This window comes from Homarus americanus, unplaced genomic scaffold (assembly GCF_018991925.1).
Source record: "Homarus americanus isolate GMGI-L3 unplaced genomic scaffold, GMGI_Hamer_2.0 scaffold31050, whole genome shotgun sequence".
Classification (NCBI taxonomy): domain Eukaryota; kingdom Metazoa; phylum Arthropoda; class Malacostraca; order Decapoda; family Nephropidae; genus Homarus; species Homarus americanus.
Genome location: NW_024730958.1, coordinates 150,580 through 161,681, shown reverse-complemented (window position 1 = coordinate 161,681; position 11,102 = coordinate 150,580). Strand labels below are relative to the sequence as shown.

The following is an 11,102-nucleotide window of genomic DNA, read 5'->3' as shown; positions in this document are numbered from 1 at the left end:
AGGTGCACAAATATATAGAGGAAGACATGCGAGATGCTTATACGGACGCAGAAGATTTTTCTTATCTTTGTATATGAAGGAACAAATTATAATTTCTAGATCTCGTTTGGTTTTATACAGGAGTCAAGGTGCGTCAAGGTTGCTTTTGATGAGTTCATTGAGGTCATTGTGTCTCAAATGTCCCCGGCCTGACCTACAACTACTACTTTGTTGTCACTCGGAGTCAAGTATGACGATCATCCAACTATGATACAATGATATGAGTTATTAAGGATGTCACCTTCATTGGTGAGCTCTGAGGTGACTAGAGAGGCCGATACGGGACCGGCAGAGCCGTCCACAGGCATTGCATGTATGGAGGCCTACATCTAGTGCGGGAGGGGCGGCGGCAGCGTCTTTCCGGCGCTGGCACTTGTCTGCCTCAGTATGCAGTCGGGCTAACTCGAAAGTATTGACATCTTCTCGTGTGGTGCTCCTCCAAGCGTTACGGTATAGAGTGATCTTCCAGGTGAGGGGGTCGATTTGGCACTTCTTCTTACTTATACACTTTCCATTTGCCCACCAGCGTTATGTTTACTATTCATTAGGCGACTGTAAAGTAGCTGCTTAGGCAGTCTACTGTCGTCCAGGCGTGTAACATGGTCAGTCCAACGGTAGCGCCGATGCTCCTACAGTTGGTGTCAGCAAGAATACTGGCATTTGTTCTCTTGTCTTCCCAGCGAACTCGGAGGATGGAACGTAGACTACGTTGGTGAAAGTTTTCAAGTGCCTTGAGGTGCCTCCTGTATGCGATCCATGTCTCACTGCCATATAGCAGGGTGGGGAGGACCACTGCTCGATATACGTGCAATTTTGTAGATAGTTTCAGATCCCTACACCTGAAGACACGGTTTCGGAGTCTGCCAAAGGCTTGAGACACACATCTGATCCGATATTGAATCTCTTCATCGATGTCCGCGATGGTGGACATGTGGGAACTGAGATACTGAAAGTGGATAACATTAGTGAGAGTAGCACCCTTAACCTGGGTGGATGGTGGAGGTGTCGTAGACCTACACTACCACTGCCATGGCCATGGGGACTGGTATGATCCTCCTACACACTGCCAAAGATACTCTCAAGTGTATTCGTGAGAATTTCGGCACTCAAGTTGAGTTTTATGATGAGCTTAAGAATGACAGCCTTCTTAAGTTTAGACCACAGAGTACACATGATGATTGTATCACTAGATGGTTGGAGCTACTGGTAGGAAACCTTTTGACCCAATAACCGGCAGGTCAAAGTCAGGTATATTTGGCATCCCTGGACGAGCCGTCACTGTTCCATCTTGAGAGATATCCAGTGGATACCTGTGGGAGTAAATATCCTAATATTAGAGACGACATCACCAGTGAGAGAGAGAATGAGAAGAGGTCGAACCGTTAATATTATGTAAAGAGAGAGGTGCTTGAAGCCCACCACAGGTTCATCATACTAAATAAAATCTCATTACCTGAGGAAGCGGTTCCTGGATTCATTTTCAGAAGAGTCGCTCGCGAAGGAGTCAAGTGAGTCATCAGCCAGCTGCCTGAGCTTTCTGATGGCACCCAGTGAGGAGGGGTTGGCCAACTCGGGCTCCTCCTCTGACAGACCAGATGTGTGTTCAGCCCAAAGCGACTTGCGGAAGTCCCTTACCGCACCGTCCTTCACAACCTCACCCACCGCCGTGTTGTTCTCCCGTACCTGGTGGGGGGTAGGGGGGGGTATGAGGTAGTAGTATATACATGGGTTATACCTGAGTGTTTATGAGGCGAGTGTGAGTCTCGGGGAGGACTTAGACCTTAATAGTAGTGAGTGAGGTGCACATGCTGCTGTGTCCCCTGAGGAACACTACCATTGATAAGTGACCTATATTTAATCCAGATTTGCCAAGTACTTCATGGACAAGAGACATGGATATTTATTATCATATTCTAAGAAAAATATTGGTGAATGTCTCACATTTTAGAAGCTGTAAACTGTAGACGAATGGAAAGACGTAAGAGGAAACAGACGCTCGTAAAATAGAAGCGCAAGGAATGAAACAGGTAAAGGGATGATAAATTTGGATAAGTCGGGGTGGTGTGAGGGAAAACTATCTGTAGGGACTGAAATCAAAAGAAAGAAGGATGATGTTCTGTTTTTGTTGACATACTGAGCCAGGACATAATGACAGAAAAGAGAAGTAAAGTGATATTGACTGTCTGACGTGAAGAGGGGGTACGGAGGAAGTGAGATGTTTGTTGATGACATAAATTAACTTATTTATCCTCCACTGAGTCTGTGTTGGATGTGAGATAAGCTGTTGTGCAGGTTAGTACCATCAATAAAGAGGTTGGTGACATCTTGATAGAGGGGAGGAGTTTATTAATAAGGAAGAATAAGATAAGTAACTTTCAAACAACTCCGCTCTGATGGGAAGGTATTTCGAATGTGAGAGAGAAGTGGTCAAGAAAAATATCCATCACTAACACGTCTAGACTGATCTTATACCCCACCACTCACCTGACATGCCGCCACAGCCACCTCAGTGTCACGGGTGCCATCGAGTGACCTCTGGTTAAGGTTGGCAGAGCCTATCACTATGTGGGCGTCGTCAGCGAGAATCGTCTTCGAGTGAACGTAGATGAGGAAGCGAGATTTTTGGCGCCACTTCCACTCGTCACTTCCGGAAGTCGGGTTCTCTACACCAACTGATCTCGCCACCCTTGCCTGGGATTCTTTCTGTAGACAAACAAGGAGAGATGAGAGACTGTGAGATGTAGAGGCCAGTGACGTAGGGAGGTATCATGGTATGTGAGGTCAGGTATATAATGTGGTGTTTAAGACGATATAGACCATACAACTGCCGTCCTATTTAACTAAAGTTGATTTTAATCTACTTTTTCATATTTCTGAATGGGTAAATGTTTAATAGGTTGTCTCTAAGCTAACCTAACCTAACTTACAAATTACGTCAATAAATTACATCACTAATAAAAATTTAAAGACGTCACATGAATTCATCCTGTTATGTTTTCTTCTCAAGTTGGTAACATATATATATATATATATATATATATATATATATATATATATATATATATATATATATATATATATATATATATATATATATATATATATATATATATATATATATATATATATATATGTGTGTGTGTGTGTGTGTGTGTGTGTATTTTAAAGGTGTACAAGGTTAATGAGCATCATCTTATACCTGGGTACAAGTAATCAAGAGTTGTGTTATGGTTCTCACCTGTTTTATGACACTGTAGACACCTTTACCTGGTCCCTATATCCGCCTCACTCACCATAAACAACATTTAATTTCATTTTATACCAGTTAAGACTTCCACTATAACTTTGGTATCCTGATGAGTATAAAGTGTCATCCCTTATACTATACAGACACGGAGGCAGTGTTTGTTTACCTTGCCGAGGCAGAGGAACAGCAAGTAGTCGGTGGGGTGACGTTTGGATCCAACCTCCTTCAACACTGCCGCTATCCTTCCATACATCATCTGTCACCACACACACATAGGAGAGACAAGAACACAGATGAGAAACATATTTTAATACACTGTGACATAGGGTTAATCTTTTATCTCGTTATCTCAAATTAGCTTAATAACGGGGTAATTAATATGAAGACTAGCTGGGAGGTGGTAATTGTTTAACTCTCGTTGTGTAAAGGATAGGTGAACTTTTATTGATGTTTTACTGTTGAAGAAAAGGTTCAGTTATCAAAAGTTATCAAGACATTTGGTTACATTATGGAATTTAGACTTGAATATGGGACAAATATATGTGTACCTGTGTTGGAGTGTACCTGTAATTGTGTTGATATGTACCTGTAATTGTGTTGCTTTGTACCTGTAATTCTGATGGAGTGTACCTGTAACTCTGATGGAGTGTACCTGTAATTGTGTTGGTGTGTGCCTGTAACTAGGATAGCATGTACTTGTCACCAGGTTCACATGTACCACCAACTAGATTGTGTGTACCTGTGTTTACCTGTGATATGTCTTACCTGCATGGTGAGGTACTGGTAGTGGAGGATGGCCTTCATACTGCTCTTGACCACGAGACTATCAGGGTTGCCTTCAGGTATCATAGGAACCACAATGTACACTCGAAACTCCTCACCTGCGCGGATCTTACCCACCTGAGGAAGATAAATAAGTACAAACTCAACACTGATACTTCCCAATAACAAATCGGTAATTAGCGTATTGGAGAACCACGACTATAAACTACTCAGTGATTACCAAAACATTAACCCCAGTCTTGTTTGCCTACCTCTAATTCTCTCCTGGAACGTCGTGATATAATCTTTTAAAAAAAATCTAAAGATACTATTAAGAATATTCAGCAATAGAGCTTTTATCAGGATATAGTTTGGTCAATAAACATATCTGGCGTGAGAAACAACACATAAACATTATTTAGAACTTGGGGAAACATTAAAGAGGAAAAAATTAAAATGTCTAAACTATATTAGGTGCTTATCCCCCTTGACCAAACCTAATCTCCACCTAATACCTTATCCTTTTATCCTTCACCCATTTCCTTTAGCATCCGTCCCTTCCTTTCTCCTAACATCTACCCATCCCCTGCCCTTCAGCTCCTACTTACCACTCGCTGGACGATCTCAAGGGGGACGAGGTTACTGGCTCCCACCTGGTCGTCCTCCTCCCACGCCTGAGACGACCCGATGAAGTACTGTGGAGTAGAAGAGAAGCGTCGGTGACTTCTTTCTCATTGTCTCTTTCTTTCTCATTCTGTCTCTGTCTTTCTTATTTTCTTTCTTTCATTCTCTCACTGCCATTCCCTAACCATGGCATCATTGTGAAGGGACATAATTTAAAAGGCTACACTATATGAGTTTTCTAACGTTAACTAAATCCTACAGTTACAAGCAAATTCGTTTGTTATATCTTTCAATAATTTCTTTTTTATATGATTGATCTCTATTTTGTATCGTGAATAATGTTATTTTCTTTATCTTCTAATCTCCCATAGAGTTCGTGACCTTGTGTGTGTGTGTGTGTGTGTGTGTGTGTGTGTGTCATGAACATAAGAACATAAGAAAATAAGGAGTCTGCAATAGGCCGGTTGGCCTGTGCATGGCAGCTCCTGTCGAGAGTTACTACCACTCTCTATCATCCATGAATCTATCCAGCCTCCTTTTAAAACTTCCCAGCGTTCCAGCACTTACTACAAAGTTGCTAAGCTTGTTCCACTCGTCCACCACCCTATTTGTGACTTTCATTGTACACACACAGAATAATGGTACGAGTACGTAAACGTGTACACTCAAACGTATCTATATTGACACACACACACATACACACACACACACACACACACACACACATACACACACACACACACACACACACACACTCACCTGGCTCTCAATATAAATAAAGTCCTGGGCACGTCTGATGAGTCTAACCATAGCCTTATGTAAGCTATTATCTACTACACGCCCGCCCGCGTTATCCAGCACGCCCACACGCCCACTGCTGAACATCGCCGAGTCTCCATCTATCGATCGAACCACCTGAGGATAGAAATGAGACAATGAGATATTTTATGGGTTAGGTTAGGTTAGATTTTGTCTCGTGGGGGAAAGTCATAAGTCTAGGAGTATGGACTGGGAGGTGAGGTTAGCTGCACTTACCTGTCAACTTGGTCAATGTCACAGCTAAAGTTATTCGTAAATATAAACAACACACAAAAGCATTCACCAAGTTTGACCTGTTGTGAACTAAATCAGAGGTAATACGTGGTTTAATAAATCAGTTTACGTTTACCACTAATTAGCTTGAATCTTCACGTATTTCCTCATGACGTCACTTCTTGTTTGTATAGACGTATTTCCTCATGACGTCACTTCTTGCTTGTGAAGGTCATCCGGGTTTTGGGTTTTCCTAAGTAAGAATGAAGTCGCTAAGAAATCATTTCCTTCTAATCATTACTCAGTGAGCTTGTTTATGGGTGATATTACAAGCATACAAACACACCAAAAGGTTAATGAAAAGAATATGTACTTAATTATGATATAGAAGAGAAAAATATATCATTAACTGACACACACACACACACACACACACACACACACACACACACACACACTGTTTACCGTCTCTGTGGGGATTAATAAAATTGATATCTTGAGCCTGACGATGATAAATTTCGTACTATAATCAAAGTTATCGTTAAGTGTTTATATCAGACTAATAAGCCGCCTCTCCTGACCTCACTGGTGCATGTTTTCTTTCTGTACGTGAGGGAGGATTCTCGAGTTAACACAGTGCTTTGTTATCCTTCTCGATAGTCGTCTGGCAGGGGTGTTACTCTCCCTCAGACGCCAACAAAGTCAGGTGGCTGCGTTGATATCGTTTCCTGTCTAAGATTTAAAGGTTTGGGCCTTGGGTGACCATCGTCCTCCCTGACTCTAGAACGTGAAGTTGGTCTATAGAACTCCAAAATAGAGCCCATTAATTGATAAGTAAATATACAGAGCACCAAACTACAGAGATAGGAATCAGAACTTGTAGAACTTTGTAGAAGAGATAAGAGAGTTTATGAAGCCCACAGGGGGGTGAAGAGAGGGAGGTAGAAATGTTAGTTCGACAGGTGTGTGTGTATAAACAGGATATGTCTAGTGCCCTTGAATAACACTATCGTTTTATTCTAGGTCACAGGAAGCTGGTGAGGCCCCCCTTGTTAGTATCTCCCTAAGTGTGTGTGTATTACAGTACCTGTCTTATTCAGTACTACACTTAGGTTAGTCAGAATCTATATACGTTTCAACACTCTGTCTGTATTTTGTGTTTCAGATATTAACTTACTGTAATTTCCATAAACTACGATGGTTACAGCCGAAGGATATTGAGTGACTTGATGGAAACACTTGGTAGAGATGAACCCACTCGCAACACAATGAACCCACTCGCAACACAATGAACCCACTCGCAACACAATGAACCCACTCGCAACACAGTTAATGAACCCACTCGCAACACCCACTCGCATGAACCCACTCGCAACACAATGAACCCACTCGCAACACAATGAACCCACTCGCAACACAGTTAATGAACCCACTCGCAACACAGTTTAATGAACCCACTCGCAACACAGTTAATGAACCCACTCGCAACACAGTTAATGAACCCACTCACAACACAGTTAATGAACCCACTCACAACACAGTTAATGAACCCACTCACAACACAGTTAATGAACCCACTCGCAACACAGTTAATGAACCCACTCACAACACAGTTAATGAACCCACTCGCAACACAGTTAATGAACCCACTCACAACACAGTTAATGAACCCACTCACAACACAGTTAATGAACCCACTCACAACACAGTTAATGAACCCACTCACAACACAGTTAATGAATGGTAACCTTACATACAGAAAAATAACTCAGAGGCTGCAAGGTTTCCCCACGAAAAGTTGAACAAGAAGAACCAAGGAGGAATGTCTTACGTACTACCAGTTTGATTTGAGTCAAAGAAACAGTAAACATTAAAAACGTCTTAATTCTTCAGCACCCCTTTATCTAAGGTCAATAGTCTTTAGTGAGGAGATCATGGTGGACTGTCTGCAACAAAGTCACAATTGGCGTGAATAAGAGTCTCGCCATCAAAAAGTAATCCTATATGTAAACGCTGAAGGATTCGTGAGAGTAACATCAGCTATGGATTGATTGACTTCCCATATATTCATCAAAGCTTACCTGCATTTGCCACGTAACTTCATCCGCTGGGTTTGAGTTCGCTACTGTAGGGGTCAGGACCTCTTCATATGACTGCACAAGCAGGTGAGCCTTTTTTGGCACCTGTTGTCTCCAGCGCTCCTCAAAGTTCCTCAGGAGATCGACGGCAGCCCGACCTGTAAGGCGTGCGTGGACGTCGTGCCACGGTTCACGGGGCCCCTGATTCTCTTTCAGATTAACGAAGCCGTTGTGGAAGTCGCCGCGGTGTTCCCTGGCCAGTGTGGAAAAAAGTTGGTGGTCCGGCGTGTCCCATCGTCCTTTAGTCAAGTCTAGGCCACCAACGAAGGCGACAAGATCGTCTTTACCGTCGTCAGCCACGAGCATTTTCTGGTGATGGGACCAGACAGTTTCCACAAGCTTTGCTCTAATTAAAGATGTCGAATGTCGTTTTCTTCTCACGTTCGCTACGTGAACGCTTGTGTGTTCGAAGTATTTCTCTGTATCCTCGTCAAAGGTATTGAGCAGTCCAGCACAAAGAATAGCAGAAAATTTTTCATTCCAGATAAGGAGTATTACTCGCACTCCTTCGCCTGCTTTCTGTTTTAACAACTCCCCAAGGGTCTCTTTATCACGCTCAAGACGCGTGCCCGTCCACAGACTCCAGGCAGAGATGTAGACGAACTTCTTCGCTCCACGGATCGCATCTGCCATTGCCTCAAAGACGCCCTCACTGGTGCCAACTATCCCGGGCACGGTTGTGGCATGAGCATCCTGGTAAAGAGTTAGAGATCCTCCCTTGCGTAGAGGGAAGTAGGATCGGGGTACTTCCATGCTTTCCCCCATTGACTGTAGTGCAGGAGTGTACCGGATCTTCATATTCACTCTACCCTTCCCTCCTTCAAGATAAACAGGACCATCCCTACTCCAAGCTTTGTCACGGTCGCCAAGAACCACACGGCCGCTGCCCAGGAACTCAGAACGGAAGTCATCTTTGTCCCTCACAGAGATATCGAGGTACTTAGCATCCTCACAGACTGGACAGATGACATGTTCCCCCCAGACCGTGTTGATGGCGTCCTTACGAACTCCTGTTGTGAGAATATCAGTCGTTCCCAACGTCACAGTTACCCAGACGTCCGACCAATCCCCTCTTATGATGTTAAACAGAGCGTTATCTCGGTCGACAAAGTTCTCTCCACTAACAACTTCTACCTCCAGATCTCCGTGAAGAGACGACATCGTAGAAACACTGATGGCTTTAGCGGCAGCACTGAAGTATCAAATATTCAACTGAGACAGTTATGATGTCAAGTCAGATGATCAAGTGTGAGAAGCAGGGAGTCAACTACTCGCCTTGGTGCTCGTCAAATGCTCGACTGCATTTAACCTCCACCGCACCGTGATATTTGTAACCTCCGGAAATGCCGAGGTAGATACGTAGTGACCAGATGAAAAACAAGAATTCAGGGTTAGGACAAGCTAAACACCCCATTGACACTGTTACTCACTTGTTTCGAAATTCTCTACAACGATATGGTTTAATAAAGTTTTAAAATTGTCCTTATCAAGAATAAATAACACATAAAAAATAAAATTAAAATAAATAGATGGACATGTATAAAAAGGAAACGTTGTAAAGTGCTTAAACACCAGTTATTGACAGATGGTAAACACAGTGCTTTAAGTGCCGAGTCATTTTCCTAGTAATGTTCATAATCCCACAAACTCAAGGATAAAACACAAAGCCTGTACTGACGTCAAGTTCACCGCTCACACCCACTGCTCTTACAACAAACCGAGGAAATTTTAGCAATAGAGCAACGTTATGATGTTTACTGTTAGTTTTTATTTCGTAGGACACTTAATATACTCAATGTTGTATTTAATTTTATTTCTCATGATGAATTTTGTTATTGTTGTTACATGTTACTTCTCTCGTTTAAGGTTTGATGATATATTATTGAAACGTTAACAAATAATTTGGTTGTTGTTTGTCCATACGTTGGTGTTATTTTAGGTAGATAGATAGAGAGGTAGATAGATAGATAGATAGATAGATAGATACTGTTTATAAGTAAACTACTGCGTTATATTTAGGGGAATGCCCTACTTTACTTGCTTGAGCTAATAGGGATTCCCGCTTGCTGCTCTTCCTGTGCTTGGAGTTTCCAATCACTTCACTCTTACGACATCATCGGATTTTTAAGTAATAACATTTCGTAAACTACAAACTAAATTATAATTCTAACACCATTTACGTCATCTCTTAACTGTGCTTGATGAGATTGTTTTAAAAAATGAATATTATAAATCGTAGAACATGATACCGAGGTGAAGTTAGTTCGAAAGGGGTTTATATATTATTATAGTACAAACGATGTATATTGGATATTTTTTTAATAAACTGGTCTATACATATGTGAGTCTAGTCACGTGTCTGTGTTTGATTTCAATGATGTGTACTTATAAGAGAATACAGTCGGTCCTTCACATACGCTAGTTTAGCATTCACGGATTCGCAAATACGCGGATTGCCCCGCCAGAGGAATATTCTGTACATTGAAGTAATTGAAGTACATTCAAATCGCGCGCCATTCAACTCGCGCGCGGCACCAAACACAGGACACCGCCCGCTCCCGCAACCTCACACACACACACACACACACACACACACACACGCATAGCTCTCCCTCACTCAGTCAGTCTCGCTGTAACCACACTTGTGTTGACATCAGCATTGTAGTTGCAAAAATATTACATTTCCGTGAATGTATTATATCAAGCACAGTATGAATAGAATATCACTAATATAAGAGTATTTTAACCGAAAACTACTAAAAAAACGAGTAACATCTCTTGAACATCGGAAGGTTAGGTAAAGTCTCTTGTTTTCGTCATGTATTTTATCCTAATTTACATTGAAATACATCACGTTTCAGCAAAAGTACCATTTATTTCTGAGAACATGGAAATGTAATATTTTGCTGAAATGACGTACGTATTACAGTGGAAAGTGACGAAAGCAATGACTCGCTTTCTTTCGCTCAAAAGATGTTACCGTAATCGCTTTTCGAATGGTTTTCAGTTGTGGGATTATAAGGCTAATGATAGGATAGAATATTATTGTAATACAGTACGAGTACAACAGTTTTTTAACTGAAAACCATTCGAAAAGCGATTACGGTAAAATATTTTGAACAACGAAAGAAAGCGAAAGTCTTTCGTCATGATTTTATCCCACTTCCCACTATAATATGTACGTCATTCCAGCAAAAATATTACATTTCCATATTTATTTCCGAGAATATATTCATTCAGTCACAGTTAAGGTAAAATAT

At 41.7% G+C, this 11,102-nt stretch overlaps 1 protein-coding gene across 1 annotated transcript; it reads right to left on the bottom strand.

Moving 5' to 3' along the window:
* Positions 1-911: 911 nt before the first annotated feature.
* On the bottom strand, positions 912-9,133 carry LOC121867405 (phospholipase D gamma 2-like). The gene is made up of 8 exons (XM_042367319.1): positions 7,786-9,133; positions 5,432-5,587; positions 4,657-4,743; positions 4,052-4,186; positions 3,453-3,542; positions 2,524-2,742; positions 1,493-1,722; positions 912-1,349 (listed from the first exon to the last, which is right to left on the bottom strand). The coding sequence occupies exons 1-8, from the start codon at positions 9,001-9,003 to the stop codon at positions 1,226-1,228; spliced, it is 2,259 nt and encodes a 752-aa protein (XP_042223253.1). The 5' UTR covers positions 9,004-9,133; the 3' UTR covers positions 912-1,225.
* Between the last annotated feature and the right edge of the window lie 1,969 nt (positions 9,134-11,102).

Bases quoted from the DNA above. Each gene is read 5' to 3' on its own strand.
- LOC121867405 (XM_042367319.1), bottom strand. From the start codon at position 9,003: ATGTCGTCTCTTCACGGAGATCTGGAGGTAGAAGTTGTTAGTGGAGAG. The intron at 3,543-4,051 runs GTAAGACATATC...GTGTGGTGACAG, and splicing joins ACCAGTACCTCACCATGCAG to ATGATGTATGGAAGGATAGC. The intron at 1,350-1,492 runs GTAATGAGATTT...TTACTCCCACAG, and splicing joins TCCAGGAACCGCTTCCTCAG to GTATCCACTGGATATCTCTC.